Consider the following 18,618-nt stretch of genomic DNA (forward strand, 5'->3'; position numbering starts at 1 on the left):
TCCACATGTTGGCTTCTAATACCACTCTCCATGAGAGAAACTAGGGCTCCTTGAGAAATACCTGATTTGAGGGCTGGGAACACAGAATACACAATATACAATATGAACCTGTTAGAGTATCATTTAGGGCCAGAGAGCAAGAAAGTGCTCAAAAAACAAAATGATGTATCTTTATGTCAAAGGAACACAGAAACCAACCAAATGAGCTCTCCAAGTCCAAAACTCACAATATGAGCAACAAAATAAATAATGTTGTACTGGATTATAACCTAAAGTATAAATATCCAGAAATCAATATTGATATAAATGAATAGGGGAGAAGAAACAAATCTGTTCTGAATAACTGCAAATAATTTATGTAGAAAACACACCTTCAATGAGGTAAAGCATAAACCCCTACTCTTCAAGTGTGAGCTGTGTATAGTGTAATGTATTGAACTGTTTCCCACTAAATTCTTATGTTGAAGCCCTAAAGCCCCAAAGTGACTGTATTTTGAGATAGGTCCTTTAAGAAGGCAATTAAGGTTAAATAAAGTCACAAGGGTCAGGCCCAATCCAATAGGACCAGTGCCCTTAAAAGAAGAGAAAGACCAAAGTTCTCCCTCTCTCCCTCCATGCACACACAGTGAAGAGGCCATGTGAGGACATAGAGAGAAGTTGCCTTCTGCAAGAAAAGGAGAGGCGCCTCACCAGGAACCAACCCTGCAGGCACCTTGATCCTGGACTTCCAGCTTCCAACACTGTGCAAAAACACATTTCTGTTAAGTCACCCAGACTGTGGCATTTTTTATGGCAGCCCCAGCAAAGTAATACACAGAGTGACTTCCTTCCAAAGTGTACAGTATAGAAGGGGTAGGGGAAGGGCAGGTGTAAGGAATAACTTTAAAATGGAGAAACCGGACAAACACTACCTCAGGTGAACAAGCTTAACATCAACAATGATTAAATCATGTTCACAGCATGCAGTCCTAATATATGTGATGAGAATGGCACTGTCCCTCGGTGGTCTTCCTCCCCAAACCCCACAGCCCCAGTGTAATCACGAGAAAAACATCAGACAAACCCAAATTGAGGGACAGTCTCCATGCTTTCACTTCCTTTCCTACCTAATCCAAACTCCAAGTTAACTTCAGAACACACATCAGCACACCTGATCAGTACTCCTCAAAACCATCAAGGTCACCAAAGACAGGGGACATCTGAGAAACGATCACAGTCAACAGTAGCCTAAGCAGACATGAAACTAAATGTAGTGTGGCATTCTGGAAGGGATCCTGGGACAAAAAGGGGCACTGGGCAAAAACGAAAGAAATCCACACAAAGTATGGACTTCAGTTAACAATAAGATATTCACGTTGGTTCGCTAACTGTAACAACTGCACCCTACTGATCTATGATGCTAACAATAGGGAAAGCGGGGTGTGGGGTACATGGGGACCCTCTGTATCAGCCTTCTGATTTTTCTGTAAATATAAAACTATTCTAAAGATAAAAAGTTTTTTAAAAAGTTCAGCAAACGTTCGCTCTATTCCACTTTTGCTTTCTTAAAAAAACTGCCTTGCCTAATTTTACATCATTTTAGAAATCAAATTGCAAAAGCAGTAAAACATCCATGTATCTTAATATTCAATTTAACTGAATTAGTCATGATTAAGCTAAAATTGTTCAACATAAGAAACTAAAAATTAATAGTTAAAAAGCCTGAAAATATTTTTGAGTGATTAAAATATCAAATAATTTATATAGGATAAGAGATGTATTATGTTTTATAAGTTTATGTAGGATAAAAGAGCTAAATTATCCAAGACAATTAAGAGAGACTATTTAGATAGCAATGGCTAAATTAATGAAATAATATTGCAAACAGGAAAACCACCACTAAAGCAATGACATCCACATTCTAATCCAGGTCTCTGATCCTCCAGCCTTCTCTTCTCCAAAGACCTCCCTTCTCCTTCAGCCATTCATTTCTTTGACTACATGGCAGCCTTGGAATTACTCAAGAAATATTATACCTCAACGAACCCATTCCTCTCTAATCATAAGCCTTCCATATGTCTCTTTACCCAATCTCACCTAAACTACTTCTTTGACCTTCAAATCCTCAAATCTCTATCAGCCTCCATACTTTCACTTCCTTTCCTACCTAATCCAAACTCCAAGTTAACTTCAGAACACACATCAGCACCCTCCGTTCTCTTGCCACTTAATCTATCTCACCCACTCTGCTGATCTCCAGTGTTTCATCAAGCCAGCTTTCCTTAGGCAATACAAAATGATGTGAAGAGTACGTAGGGTGCTCTGCAGTCAGGCTGCCTGGGTTGAAAGCCTGGTTCTGCCATGGAGTAACTGTGTGGTCTTAGCTCTCTCTGCTATTAACCTCTATGTTTGTTTTCTCTCTATAAATGAAGATAAATGATAGTACCTCCTTTGTACTATGAAGCTGCCATGACACAGAGTAAGAACTCCCCCATACTGTAAATTCAATAAATATAATTACCCACCAATCTTGACATATTAAGATAAATGGCACAAATATAATTTTAAAAGATTTGAACTTCAGCAGAATTCTCAAATTGGCTTGACAATCCTTTCATTTAACTCCATAGTTCCCATATAGTTGCTTCCAAACATGTCCTGCCATTCAAGTCAATTCCCTTCCTCATTCACTTTCGTCTCTCAATCCCATCAGAGTATCTGGTTCCTTCTATTACTGAGACACAGTTAATTCTTGAGCAATGCCAGGGTTAGGGGTGCTGACTTCCCATGCAGTTGAAAATTCCTTGACTTTTGACTTGCTCACATTTATCTATTAGTAGCTGATTGTTGACCAGAAGCCTTACCAATAACATAAAAGTCAATTAACATTATTTTATGTTATTTGCATCATATACTATATTCTTACAATACAGTAAGCTAGAGAAAAACATTATTTTCTATAGAAAGGAAAATCATAAAGAAAAGAAAATATATGTACTATTAAGTGAAAGTGGATCTTTGTAAAGGTGTTCACTCTTGTCGTCTTCACGTTAACTAGCCTTGAGTAAAAGGAGGAGTTGGTCCTGCTGTCACAGGGGTGGCAGGGTGGAAGAGGTGAAGAAGTTGGAGGAAAGGCAGGCACACTTAGTGCAAATTTTATTGAAAAAACTCCATGTGTCAGTGACTCATACAGTTCAAACCCATGTTGTTCGGGAGTCAACTGCATTAGAGTCCATCAACCATGAATTCCTTCCACTCTGACCCCAAGATCTCAAAAATTCTTCTCAGGCCCCTTTACCTTTCAACTCACAGAAGAGTCCTCACCTTCTAGGATTTACTCAATGAACTACCCTGCTTTCCCTTGCTCTATCAAGTTCCCCTTCTATAAATTGATTCTTTCTTCTTTTACCAACATGCTCAATTCCTCCTAATCCAAAAACCTCCCCTCCACCGCTTCTCTTCTCTGCCAATTTTTTGAAAGGGAAGTCAGACATATTCACAGACATTCTTACTCCACTCCCAAACCCAATATGATATGACTGCAACTCTACAAAAGAAAGTGGTCACCCATAGCTTCCCCATAACCATAGTGTTAGCTTCTGCCAGTTTTTCCATCTAACCAGTGCCTGGTCTTTAAACCAGTTTCTTTCAAAGGAAAGACCCTAAATATCAATTCAAGGTGAAATAATATTTACATAACTGTCCTCCTTACCTTCCTCTTCCATGGCAGAAAGATCACTTATTTTGTTGGAATCCACCTCTTCTTACCTAATTAGAACATTCTTTCCTTCTAGCAAATAAAGACTAACAGTTTGTGAAAGTCAGTACTGAATCTGAGAAGAAAGAGGGGAAGGGAGGAAAACACGCATGTGGGAAGGAAGGAAAGAAGGAGAACAACACTTTCTTTTACCCACCATTTACTGTTATTACTAAAACAGGCAAAAAAGACAGCAAAATGTATGTATTTATTAATACAATCCTCCCTTGACTCCAGAGAGGAAATCCTAACTTTGGTCATTTAGCAATTATTCCTCCTCCTACCCTTCTAAAGGAACTTGAACCTTCCCATTAAGTTTACTGGGAGTTAACTGTGTGGAGGTATTGCACTCCCTAAAAATTGTGTAAAAACTAGAAAAAGTGTAAAAACTAGGAATTATTTGCTCTAATTCACATTTGGAAAGAGGATGGAGGGCTATCTGCAGGTACAGAAAAAAAAGTGAGGAAAGAGGACAGGGACAAATAATTGATCCTTGATGGCACTGGTTTGTTGAGTTTTAAAGGACTTGAGAGTCAGAAGTTTGAGAGAGCCTTGGGAAAGCTGTGGGGTCGAGATATTGTGAGTCCAAGAGGAATGAAGAGAATTTTAAGAAGTGCTGTTGTGAGTAACAAACTGGATCTTTGTTGACATCCTTGGAAAAACTCCAATAAGGATTTGGATGCTGTACTGTTTCCGGAACTCTGCGAAGGGACTGGGCTGTGAGCTGACTCTACTTACATCTTAGTTGCAAATGTAATTTCTTCAGGCATGTAAACATTTGTATTTAATATTTAATAAATATTAACCCTGGAAGGTTAGGAATTTAAGAACTGAATTTTAGACAAGTTTCCCTCCAGCTCCATATTATGTTGGTTCCCCTACTACTCCTAAATTATTCCTTCATTATGTCTACTCTTCTTTCTCTGATTTTCCAATCTTGTTTTTTTGTTTTGTTTTTGTTTTTTGTTATTGTTTTTTTGTCGATTTTTGAAACGGAGTCTCGCTCTGTCACCAGCTGGAGTGCAGTGGTGCGATCTTGGCTCACTGCAACCTCCGCCTCCCAGGTTCAAGCAATTCTCCTGTCTCAGTCTCCTGAGTAGCTGGGACTACAGGTGCCCGCCACCACACCCAGCTAATTTTTTTTTTTTTTTTTTTTGTACTTTTAGTAGAGACGAGGTTTCACCATGTTGGCCAGGATGGTCTCGATCTCCTGATCTCATGATCCACTTGCCTCGGCCTCCCAAAGTACTGGGATTACAGGCGTGAGCCACCATGCCTGGCAATCTTAAACATTTAACGCTAATCTTCTAAATACCATCTTTTCTCACAGGTTAAAATATCACCTTATTCTGATCATCCCAACGTTCCTCTCTCAAGCTCTCACTAAATTTCCACTCAGAGGCTGTTTGTCCTCTTATCCAATATCTTCGAACTAAATTCGTCACCTTCCCTCCAAGTCTTCCTAATTCTCTATCACTTTTGATGGGCACATTTCTCTGGGTCCAATATAGGATTTGTCTTAAGCTTGTCTGTATTCTCTAATTTATCCATTCATTGCCAATTTCATTTTATTTCTTCAAAATCTCTATTTTGTCATCTCTCTAGTCCCACAGCTTAATATGGACTCTTATTTACTTTCTGAACTAATGAAATTATACTGTTCATTCACACAACTAAGAACTGGATAACCTAACCCAAACTTTTGTCTCCAGTGTTACAATCTATCCTACAAATATCAAAAGTTATAACCACTCAGTGCTCTTTCCAGAATGTCTTTCTCCACTATAATCTCACTGTCCACTGGGTCAAGTTCAATCAGCTCTCCCAGATACTCAATATCCTCTACGTCTATCCACCCTCCTCCTAACACATACTCTTTGATCCTACCAGTCACTTTCTCTTTCCCATAGCATGTTTATTTCACTTTTCAAAATCCTATGTTCATTCTTTCCTTCTTGAATGAAGGCCCTTCCCTCTCTATCCACTTCTTTTAAAAAAAAAAGTCCTAAAACATTTAAGCGTGTATGCCACGTTCTCTGTGAAGCCTTACATGACAAATATCAATCAATGATAGGTCCTCTAATGTGGTTTATGTACCCCTGAGTCCTTTTTGGGAGGTCTTCTGGATAAAATTATTTTAATAATAGTATTAAAACATTATTTGCCTTTTTCATTGTGTTGACTTCTATACTGATAGTACAAAGTGCTAGTAAATAAAATTGCTGGCATCTTAGCACAAATAAAGAAACGGTATTAATGGCCACTGTATCCTTTCCCACCACACGCTTGCGGTTAAAAACAAAACCAGAGGCCAGGCGCGGTGGTTCAAGCCTGTAATCCTAGCACTTTGGGAGGCCAAGACGGGCAGATCATGAGATCGAGACCATCCTGGCTAACCCGGTGAAACCCCGTCTCTACTAAAAAATACAAAAAACTAGCCGGGCGAGGTGGCAGGCATCTGTAGTCCCAGCTACTCGGGAGGCTGAGGCAGGAGAATGGCGTGAACCTGGGAGGCGGAGCTTGCAGTGAGCTGAGACCCGGCCACTGCACTCCAGCCTGGGCAACAGAGCGAGACTCCGTCTCAAAAAAAAAAAAAAAACACCAGAAAAAAGAAAAGTTTCAGTTAGAAATGCCCTTAATGAAGCAGTAAGAATTATTTATTATTTTTATTAAATGACCTCTGAGTATGTGTCTTTTAATATTCCATATAATAAAATGGGAAGTACACATAAGGCATTTCCGCTGCAAAGTAAAATGGTGGTCTTGAGGAAAAACCCTCAAGTGATGGTTTGAAATGTAAACTAAACTACCAGGTTCTTCCACAGAATGCCATTTTTACTTGGAAAAAAAAAAAAAAAACAATAAACTGTGATTGCTTGAGCCATCTGGCAGGCACTCTCTCAAAAACAAAAAAATAATGTGCTTGTCACATAAAGAAAAGCAACTGACGGTTTTGATGCCAACAACAAAATTTGAACTTTCAAAGGAAAATCAGAATATTAGAAAATTTGTATCTGCAACTGTGAGCTTGACAGCCTCTCAATACTTAAAGACTTTTCTAATGAGATCTGTGGTGATATTTTAAATGTCATCTAATAAATGTTCAACACTTAGAAGACCTACATAACTCAATGAGCCAATATTTTCCCAATGACCAAGACATGATGAATCAAAATTATGCATATGTAAAAGATTGAAGGCCTGCCAGGTGCGGTGGCTCACACCTGTAATCCCAGCACTTTGGGAGGCTGAGGCGGGTGGATCATGAAGTCAGGAGTTGAAGACCCGCCTGGCCAACACATTGAAACCCCATCACTACTAAAAATACAAAAAATTAGCCAGGCATGGTGGCGGGTGCCTGTAATCCCAGATACTCAGGAGGCTGAGGCAGGAGAATTGCTTGAACCTGGGAGGCAGAGGTTGCAGTGAGCCGAGATCGCGCCATTGCACTCCAGCCCAGGCGACAATGTGAGACTCCATCTCAAAAAAAAAAGAAAGAAAGGAAAAAAAAAAAGATTAAAGCTGAAGAAAGCCCAATGAATTTGATTATAGCAGAGTATGAAAAGTTCATTGATATGGTTTCAGATTTCACATTTACTTACCCTTTAAGAAACTACCTCTTGGTATATTTTGATGACATATTAAGGAATATCCACAATTATTAGTATTTGAAAAGACCACTAAAATACTTTTTTTCTATTGCATAATTAACTCTGAGAGTCCAGATATTTTTCATATGCTTTAAACACTACATATCACAACAGACTGAAAACAGAAGCCAATCTGAGAATCCAGCTGAATTCTATCATTCCAGATAGGAAGAGATTTGCAAAAATGTAAAACAATGACACTGTTCCTACTAAAATGGTTTTTTGTTTTTGTTGTTTTGGCGATGCAGTTATTTTTCACACACACACACAAATATTGTGTTAACATGGATATTACTGTTAATATTCAACGAGTTAATAATTTGGGTTTTTTTTTTTTTTTTTTTTTTTTGAGACAGAGTCTCACTCTATCACCCAGGCTGGAGTGCAGGAGCATGACCTCGGTTCACTGCAACCTCCACCTTCTGGGTTCAAGTGATTCTCCTGCCTCAGCGTCCCGAGTAGTTGGGACTACAGGCATGCACCACCACACCCAGCTAATTTTTGTGTTTTTAGTAGAAAAAAGAAAAAATTATATTTTATATTTTTAGGTATTATTTTCTCAAACACAGACATGAAGCTAGACGCTATATGTGAAGTTCCTTGAAGTCACAGAATGGGACATTTAGGTACTGAAGAGGTATTTAATAAATATTGAATGAACATATTAAGAAGCATAGGTGCAAAGCTTTTACAAGGTATTCAGTTTCAATACCAATTCATGAAATATGTCCTCAAAAACAGTTAAGAGCATTTAGGCAAGAAAGAAGTTAGCACCATTAAATTACTTTATACAAAAGAAACCTGCGTGTGGGCGTAACTCAGCAGCAGAAATTTCACTGAAGCCCAGGTGTCTAAACTACTTCAGTACTTTTTCACTGTATACCCCAGCACATGCATGCCATGTGCCTTCTTATATACAGAGCTCTAAAATGGAGAGAAAATAAAAATACCACAAACTAAAAAAGAAAGCAACTAAACTATGGAAACTCTCACAGTGATTAAGAAGCTGTGCTCAATATTGTTATAATCTCCTTACTGCCCAATGATACCATTTCTTATTCATATTCTAACCCCAGTTCTCCTTTTCTTAACTTAGGAAGGATTCAAAGCTTTTAGAAAAAGGTATGGTATAACTTTTTACTATAAAATTATAAAATTAAACTATCTCTAATTTTATAATTTCTCTAAAAGAATTTTAAACAAAAACAAATGGAGGTGCCTATTAGCGTCAAAGGTAGCTTTATCTTGCTTCAAAATCTCATAATCAGAATCATATTCAAGAGACAGAATTAGCTAAAGCTTAACTCATCACCTCTTGGGAGTCATTCATTCAAAAAGCAATCAAATGGCTACTACATGCCAGATAATGTGTGGACACTGGACCATGCAAAGTTTAACAAAATTTGGCCCTTGATCTAATGAAACGTAAAGACAAATAGGAAACATAAAAAAGAGAGAACTTTGTAATAAAATACATTAAGTATAGTAATATAAACATATGTGGCTATTATGAAAGGATATGTAAGAGGCACCCAACTCAGCCTGGAAAGAGATGGGGTTTAGTGATGGAAATGATCCCTGGGTTGAGTCCTAAATAACAAGTAAGAAGACAGGAGGCATTGCCAGCAGATGCACAAGTTGGTGTGAGACAAGAGTCTGATGGGCCATGTGGCAGAAGGAGATAAGACAGCTCTTCTTGCAGAGCTTTCTGTGTCACACTGAAGAGCTCATATTTTATCCTGTAAGCAGAGCCACTGAGAGGTTTTAACCAAGGAAGCTGCATATTTTTTTCTTCTTAAGCTATGTTGTAGGCTCCTACAAAGTCATATATTATCTTTACTGTGGAAGATAATAATATAGAAGAGAGATGAAAGGGGAACAGGATGGGAGACAGGAGATGGTCTATGACAAGGGCTGGAAAACTATTTCCATAAAGAGCCAGATAGTGAACATTAAAGCAGTAGCTGCTGGAGGCCATCTGTTCTCTGTCAGAACTACGCAATTCTGCCATGGTAGAGTTAAAGCAATCATGGCAGAAAAGTGAACATGGCTGTGCTCCAGTATAACTTTGTTTACAAAAACAGGCAGAGGGTCTGGCCCATAAGCTGTGCATGGTTTGCCAACCTGGCCTAGAGCCCCACTGCCCAAAGGAACTTTCCACAATAATTAAAATGTTCTACTAAAGGTATGTTGCTCACACATACCTATAGATTCTGTGTATGGCCACATGGAGCCATAAAGCACTAGAAATGCCAAAAGTTAGAATAAGGAATTGAATTTTTATTTCCTTTAAATGATTTAAATGTAAATATTCATATGTGGCTTGTGGTTACTCTACCAAACAGTACGGAGTTAGAAGCTGGTAAGGTAGCCAGCAAGAGGTGGTGAACTCACTGAAGGTAGAGACAGAAAAGAGGTGGTAAAGGTGAGAAATATTTAGGAGGTGATACGGCAGGACCTAATGCTGGACCAAATACAGTGAGGGAGAAGCAGTTAAAAACACTTCACCCATGCTGAGCAGCAGTAACCAAGTGGACAGCTGGGCCATGCACTGAATATAGAGGGAAATATGTTGTGCTACTTTAGACATGTTGATTCAATGTGCCACCTAAGAAAACACTTGACTATAATACAGAGAAGTCGGTAATATTAAATATGTTCTTTTCATAGATAAAATGACTGTAATACAGGGATATTAAGTAATTTGTCCAAGGTCATTGCAACTTGAGTTTATCTGATTCCAAAACTAAAGCATAGCCCCTTATACCAAGATGAGTAAACAGTTAAGAGCTGACACCTTGGGAGGGAAGAACTCACCCGGAGATAAGCAGGAGGAATATCAGTGAGACTCTGTCTCAAAAAAAAAAAAAAAGAAAGAAAAGGGCTGGGCACGGTGGCTCATGCCTATAATCCCAGCACTTCGGGAGGCTAAGGTGGGTGGATCACCTGAGGTCAGGAGTTCGAGACCAGGCTGGCCAACATGGTGAAACCCCGTCTCTACTAAAAATACAAAAATTAGCCAGGTGAGGTGGCAGCGGATGCCTGTAATCCCAGCTACTCAGGAGGCTGAGGCCGGAGAACCGTTTGAACCTGGGAGGTTGGGGTTGCAGTGAGCCGAGATCGTGCCACTGTACTCCGGCCGGAGTGACAGAGTGAAACTCCATCTCAAAACTAAATAAATAATAAAATAAAAATTAAACAGAGGCCGGGCCCAGTGGCTCACGCCTGTAATCCTAGCACTTTGGGAGGCCGAGGTGGGCAGATTGCCTGAGCTCAGGAGTTTGAGACCAGCCTGGGCAACACCATGAAACTCCATCTCCATTAAAATACAAAAAGTTAGACAGGTGTGGTGGCATGAGCCTGAAGTCCCAGCTACTCAGAAGGCTGAGGCAGGAGAATTGCTTGAATCCGGGAGGTGTAGGTTACAGTGAGCCAAGATCACACCACTGCACTCCCGCCTGGATGACAGAGCAAGACTCTATCTCCAAAAAACAACCAAAAAAAAAAAAAAGAAGAAGAAGAAAAGAAGACAGCTGATCCAGGCTAATCAACTGGTAAACACTAATGCCAGACCTCTTGATAAAGAGACTAATAAAATTTGTAGCAAGAGAGGCTTCATCTATGGGATGCTTTTAGCAGAACATACTTAGTCTAGGATTGCTTATGGTAAGTGACCCAGGAATTAATGGATTTATGACATCTGACCCCCTTGAGAATGTCACATAAGCTATGTAACTTAAGATAGGTGTTTTATCACCAAGAGAGCTCCTTCTATGTAAATGATATGAACTGCACACATCACTTAGAGACCTCACAGGTTCCCACGTGGTCTGGTGGTTAAACAAAAATCTTACTAAAAAGTAAAATTATTTTTTAAAAGAGACCTCACAGGTAATCTTGTTCCAGAGTATACCCTATGCACACAGACCTAGGGAGCCCGGTCAATCATCCTGAACATCTTCCTGCTTTGCTTGTGCCTCCGATGGCCAGTATCTTCAAAATTATTCATAAGGCTTCATTCAGAGTAAGCGCTCTAACTTATGTGTCTCTGATGTGGAATACTCCCAACTTGCTGTGTTATCCCTGTACTAAATAACAAAAGACAACATATAATCATAGAAGCCTTTCCTGGGTTTTAGATTTTGACTGAGTCTTGAAGGATAAATTTCTCAAAGATGGGGAGAAAATGGAGGATATGAATAAAGGAAAAAATATGAGAAAAACCCAAAGGAACATAAGACAGTAAGGATACAAAACTGATTCTAATGAATAATTTAAAAAAAGAGGCTGAAGACATATGGAGCACATCACAGAGAACTTCAGAAGTCAGAGAGAGATGTGTAAACAGGATGCAGCTTTCAGTGAAAAAATAAGGTAGTGAAAGTGGAATGTAAGAAAAATGATTCTGGTAATACTGTGAGGAAAGGACTCAGAGAGGTTGTATCTGGAATTAGGGAAGTCAATTAGAAGCTACTGTAGAAATTAAACCCTTGCATGTATGGCCAAATGACTTGACAAGGGTACCAAGACTACACAATGGGAAAAGACAGTCTCTTCAACAAATGTGCTGAAAAAACTATATATCCACATTCTAAGAATGAAGTTGAACCCCTATACCATATACAAAAATTAATTCAAAATGAATTAAAGACCTACACATAAGACCAAACTATGAAACTCCTAGAAGGAAATATAGGGGAAGGCCTCAGGATATTAGACTTGGCAATGATTTTTTGGATATGATACAAAAAGCACAGGCAACAAAAACAAGAACAGACAAATGGGACTTCATCAACTTTAAAATCTTCTGCACATCAAAGGAAACAATCAGCAGAGTGAAAAAGCAACCTATGGAATAGATGAAAATATTTCCAAATAATATATTGATAAAGTATTAATATTCAGAATATAGAAGGAACTACTACAACAAAATAAATAACCCAATTTAAAAATGGGCAAAGGGCTGGGCTCAGTGGCTCATGCCTGTAATCCCAGTACTTTGGGAGGCTGAGGTGGGAGGACTACTTGAGGTCAAGAGTTCGAGACCAGCCTGGCCAACATGGCATCTCCACTAAAAATACAAAATTAGCTGGGCATGGTGTTGTATGCCTGTAATTCTAGCTACTAAGGAGACTGAGGCACACGAATCACTGGAACCCAGGAGGTGGAGGTTGCAGTGAGCCAAGATCACACCACTGCACTCCAGACTGGGTGACGGAGCAAAACTGCATCAAAAAAAGAAAAAAAAAAAGGAAAAATGGGCAATTAACTTCAACAGGCAATTCTTTAAAGATATACAAATGGCCAACAAACGCATGAATCAAAGTAAAATGTGAATCAAAACCACACGACCAGCCAGGCACGGTGGCTCACACCTGTAATCCAAAATTTGGGGAGGCCAAAGTGGGAGGATCGCGTGAGCCCAGGAGTTGGAGACCAGCCTGGGCAACATGGTGAAACTCCATCTCTACAACAAATACAAAAATTAGCCAGGTGTGGTGGCACATGCCTAAAGCCCCAGCTACTTAGAAAACTGAGGTGGGAGGATCCTTTGAGCCTGAGAGGTCAAGGCTGCAGTGAGCCAAGATCATGCCACTGCACTCCAGCCTGGGAACCAGAGTGAGACTCTGTATCAAAAAAAAAAAAAAAGAAAAGAAAAAGAAAAACACATGAGATATCACCTCCACCCATTAGAATGGCTACTATCAGAAGAACAGAAAACAGCAAGTGTTGATGAAGACGTGAAGAAATCAGAACCCTTGTGCACTGTAAGTGGGAATGTAAAAAGATGTATGCATTATGGAAAACTGTATGAAGATTCATCAGAAAATTAAAAGGACCATGATATGATCCAGCAATCCCACTTCTAGAAATATATCCAAAAGAATTTGAAACAGGGTCTCAAAAATATATTTGTATGCCCATGTCCATTCCAGCATTATTCACAATAGCCAAGGCGTGCAAGTAATCTCAATGTCCATGGACGGATGAATGCATAAGGAAAATGTGTTACCCATACAACAGGAATATTATGCAGCCTTTAAGAAGAAGAAAATCCTGTTACATGCTACAACATGATGCACTTTAAGGACATTATAGTAAGCAAAATAAGCCAGGCACAAAAGGATAAACACTGTATGATTCCATTCATATGAAATATGTAGTCAAAATCATAGAAACAGAAAGTAGAAAGGTGGTTGTCTAGTGCCTGCAGGAGAGGGAATTAGTGTTTAATGGGCATAGTTTCAATTTTGCAAAATGAAAAAGTTCTAAAGGTCTGTTGCACAATAATGTGAATATACTTAACACAACTGAACTGTATTCTTAAAAATGGTTGAGATGGGCCGGGCGCAGTGGCTCATACCTGTAATCCCAGCACTTCAGGAGGCTGAAGTGGGTGGATCACTTGAGGTCAGGAGTTTGAGACCAGCCTGGCCAACATGGCGAAATCTCGTTTCTACTAAAAATACAAAAATTAGCCGGGCATGGTGGTGGGCACCTGTAATCTCAGCTACTTGGGAGGCTGAGGCAGGAGAATCACCTGAACCTAGGAGGTGGAGGTTGCAGTGAGCTGAGATGGCGCCACTGCACTCCTGGCAACAAAGCGAGACTCCATCTCAAAAATAATAATTCACTAGTGATGATTATCAATATCACGAATTGTTAGTTTAGTTATTTACATTGTATGTATTTAAAATAAAAGTAGTCTTTTAAAAAAAATTTTTTTACAGACAGGGTAGATCTCAGCTCACTGAACTCACTGTGTAAACTCTTGGACTCATGCAATCCTTCCACCTTAGCCTACCAAACAGCTAGAACTACAGGCAAGCACCATCACGTCCAGCTAATTTTTTCTTTTTTTTTCTTTTTGTAGGGATAGAATCTCACAATGTCACCCAGGCTGGTCTCAAACTCCCGGCCTCAAGCAATCCTCCTCTGCCTCAACCTCCCAAAGTGCTGGGATTTATAGACGTGAGTCCCTGAGCCCAGGCAAAAGTAGCCTTTTAAATTTAAAAAAATAAAAAAGATTATGTATTTCAATGAGTCACTAGGATAATGTCAATATAAGAATTTGGGGACAGGCAGAAGTTAGTGTCAGGAATATGAGCTAAACCCAAAATGAGTCAGAGTGATATTTGTCCTTTTCCATAAACAGCCCCATTGAATTCTAAGATTCAGTGAATATCATTCAGCTTTCAGTGTACAACATGGAGGGTGAAAGAATGAGCTGTCCTTGAAGTGCATCATGTTGTAGCATATGACAGGATTTTCTTCTTTTTAAAGGCTGCATAATATTCCTGTTGTATGAGTAACACATTTTCCTTATGCATTCATCCGTCCATGGACATTGAGATTACTCGCACCCCTTGGCTATTGTGAATAAGGCTGGAATGGACATGGGCATACAAATATATTTTTGAGACCCTGTTTCATCATAAAGCACCATCGTACTGCAAAGAGCAGGGTTTAAAAGCTAGCACCACCCCTTGCTAGCTAGGGAAGCTTGGGTAAGTTACTCTAACCTTTCCACGGCTCAGTTTCCTCATTTGTATGATGGTGATAAAAATTCATATTACAGATCCATATCTTTTATATAGTAACTTTAGGATCACAGGAAAAGGTTTTCCCCAAACTAAAAATAAACAGCATGACTTTAAAATAATAAATGATATCAGTAACATACCGCTGATTCACAAAAGGGCTGGAAAGCTCTGCAAGCAGGCGATAATTCCCAATGTATACCAGCACTCCATTTTTCTGAATGATAAACATAAAACACAACGTCAAGGATAACATTCTTAACAAAATTCTCAAATACTGTAGAAATATCCAAATAGCTTCTCAGCATAATGTAACAATCAATACCAAAACAGATCAAGAAGTTTTCTACCTTTTACTGTTAAACTGATTTTCTTGGTGAGAATATAGAAAGATCCTTGGAATTCTACAGTATTTTTAAAAAACAGTAAATTGGCCGGGCGAGGTGGCTCAAGCCTGTAATCCCAGCACTTTGGGAGGCCGAGACGGGCGGATCACGAGGTCAGGAGATCGAGACCATCCTGGCTAACACAGTGAAACCCCGTCTCTACTAAAAATACAAAAACTTAGCCAGGCGAGGTGGCAGGCGCCTGTAGTCCCAGCTACTCGGGAGGCTGAGCCAGGAGAATGGCGTGAACCCGGGAGGCGGAGCTTGCAGTGAGCTGAGATCGGGCCACTGCACTCCAGCCTGGGTGACAGAGCGAGACTCCGTCTCAAAAAAAAAAAAAAAAAACAGTAAATTATACACTTATGGTCACTTATGTATATAGTGTCCCCTTAATGAAAATAGGCTTCAAGCAGTTGTCTCACGTTAAACAAGTGAACTCTGTAAATAACCATTAGTAATGGCATTTTCAAATTACTGTAGGAAAGAATGATCACACAGTACTGTGAATTTCAGAAGGTGAGGAGTTTTATAATGATTTAACACCCGATAGGAACTCACTTTATATCCACTACTAAGTGGAAGCACCTTAAAAATCTCAAAAAAGCACTTATCCTAAATAACAATACATAAGCCTGTCAGTAGAGGTATATTTGCACAGTATGACAACATATGCCACCGTGTTTGTTCTGAAAAAAATATTTGTGAATCAGAAGATCCTAGAGCTAAATTTAGGATCTTTGAGACCTTTTTAAATTTAAACATAATACATTCCACCAATTAAATAATATGAAAAGTTTAGCAGAGTTAGTAAACATTGGAAAGAGAACCAAAAGTATACATTCTAAAAACTTTTAGAATATACTTTAAAAATTGCTACTAAGTAAATGGAGTCACTCCAGCACTTCCAATTCAATAAGAATTATGATTACATGCCAAAGAAAATAGTCCTCCCCACCCCAATACATTAGATATACACAAAAGTTTGGAAACTATTTTTCTACTGGCTACACCATGCTGCCTTCCAAATGAGAACAATATGAAGCATTAAAAAAAATAGGCCGGGCGCGGTGGCTCAAGCCTGTAATCCCAGCACTTTGGGAGGCCGAGACGGGTGGATCATGAGGTCAGGAGATCGAGACCATCCTGGCTAACACAGTGAAACCCCATCTCTACTAAAAATACAAAAAATTAGCCGGGCGTGGTGGCGGCGCCTGTAGTCCCAGCTACTCGGGAGGCTGAGGCAGGAGAATGGCGGGAACCCAGGAGGCGGAGCTTGCAGTGAGCCGAGATTGCGCCACTGCACTCCAGCCTGGGCGACAGAGCGAGACTCCGCCTCAAAAAAAAAAAAAAAAAAAAAATAGGTGGACTTTTTATTTGATAATTTTTAGTATTTATTCATGAAAATTATTTTAGGGATTCAAAATTCTAAGCTAGATTATAAGAACTATCTTTAACAAGGTTAATCTAAAACTTTTTATAATCACAAATTCATTATCCTTAGCAATACTGGAATGTGTGATGAGGCAGAAGGAAGGAGGGATGGCCAAACACACAGACACAGCAGGCAAGAGGAGCACTGAATACATAGGGGGTGACCAACTTTTCAGAGAGTCAACCAGGGCACAGCCATACCAGTCCAGAGGCATAACAACATATGAGAAAGAATTATGCAGAGGTTTTATTACTTTAACACACAAATATGAAGAATAGGTATTTATTTGAAATTATTATTCTATACTAGTTTTCTGTTATAATAAATGCTTTTATTTAAACAAGATGGAAGAAGTGCAGATTAATTTACATGTGCTTGCCTGTCTTATCCCAGACTTGAGAGACACAGTCTCCTTAGGTGCTTGCACATCTCCTCCATCAAGCCTGTATTAGTTTGCTAGTGCTGTCATAACAAAGTACCAAAAACTGGGTGGCTTAAGCAACAGAAATGTATTGTCTCACAGTTACGGAGGCTAGAAGTCCAAGATCAAGGGGTTAACAGGATCATGTGCTCTCTGCAGGCACTAGGGAAGAATCTGTTCTAGGACTCTCTGCCAGCTTCCTGCAGTTCCTTGGCTTGTGGCAGCCTAACTCCAGTCTCCACGTGGCATTATCCCTGTGTGCATGTCTGTGCCCAAATTTCCCCTTTTCATAAGGATACCAGTTATAGCAGATTAGGGGCCCACCATATTTTAATACAAACTCAACTAACTACATCTACGATGACCCTGTTTCCAACTGAGGTTACATTCTAAGGTATTGGGAGTTAGGATTTCAACCTATGAATTTTGGAGGGGACACAATTCAACCCATAACAATGCCCGATCCCAAATTCTTTCCTGCCTATTGTGCAATATGTTCTGTATTATCTCCCTAATTAAATTTTATGTGTCTTTCCCTCTGTCTATAACGTATCATTATATACTAATATATATAAAATACCACAGATTTCCATATACAATAATAACTTTCCTTCTCAGTGACATCTGGGACACTCTGGTGTTGATATCATAACTCTTCTCATTTTCATTATCTGAACTCTCAGAAAATAGTCACAGTATTCACAGTGTGGTAGGCTAAACTAACACTATGTCAATACAAATCACAACAGTTACTCCAATGGGCAAAGTCAATGATAGACTGTTACTGCTCACAATTACAACACATACAACACACTTAGGTTGCATCAGCGGATGATCCATTACTGTGAACTGCAAATCAGAGTTGCCATGATTTTGTTGTATCACATGAAGGGGTTTCCCAGGCTGCAGGATTTTCAGTGGTAAAATGGTAGGACTAGGACAGCTCTGAATAGGCCACTCTTATCTTTGTTTTATTATAAATGCATTTAGGCTGGGCATGGTGGCTCACACAGGTAATCCCAGCACATTGGGAGGCCGAGGCAAGAAGATCACTTGAGCCCAGAGGTTCGAGACCAGCCTGGGCAAACACAGCAAAACCCCATCTCTATACAAAAATTAAAAATAACAAATAATTCATTTTAATGTATATTCAAAATCACATTTGCAGCTAAAAAAAAAAAAAAAAGCAAAGGGATGAGAAAAGCACAAATGTCTGAGCCCTCTAATTTATTCAGCATAAAGAAGCACTTTAAAGATAATAAGGAACAAATTGCCATTTGCATTTCAAACTCCTTAGGTATTTTGTGTGCTTTTTTAATGAAAAAATTTGGTGCCTTTTCAAAGTTTAGGTGAGTTTTCTCAAAAGAATTGCTTGGAATATTTAAGAAGAAGTTAAAATAACAAGTAAAGTAAAACAAGACAAAGTAAATGTTCTGGTTTTTTTGCTACCTT

The 18,618-nt window shown here is 39.2% G+C and overlaps 1 protein-coding gene and 1 long non-coding RNA gene across 11 annotated transcripts in view; one reads left to right on the forward strand and one right to left on the reverse strand.

Annotated features, from left to right (window-relative positions):
- Positions 1-18,618, forward strand: part of LOC105485427 (uncharacterized) — a 143,811-nt gene that overhangs the window by 45,709 nt on the left and 79,484 nt on the right. The window lies entirely within an intron of this gene.
- TLCD4 (TLC domain containing 4) overlaps positions 1-18,618 on the reverse strand; it is a 111,601-nt gene that overhangs the window by 3,549 nt on the left and 89,434 nt on the right. For all 10 annotated transcript variants that reach the window (XM_071075731.1, XM_071075801.1, XM_071075668.1 and 7 more), the window contains one exon: positions 15,071-15,144. In XM_071075731.1, the coding sequence (XP_070931832.1) occupies positions 15,071-15,144 (74 nt within the window). The remainder of the gene's footprint in view (positions 1-15,070; positions 15,145-18,618) is intronic.

Source organism: Macaca nemestrina, chromosome 1 (genome assembly GCF_043159975.1).
Source record: "Macaca nemestrina isolate mMacNem1 chromosome 1, mMacNem.hap1, whole genome shotgun sequence".
NCBI lineage: Eukaryota > Metazoa > Chordata > Mammalia > Primates > Cercopithecidae > Macaca > Macaca nemestrina.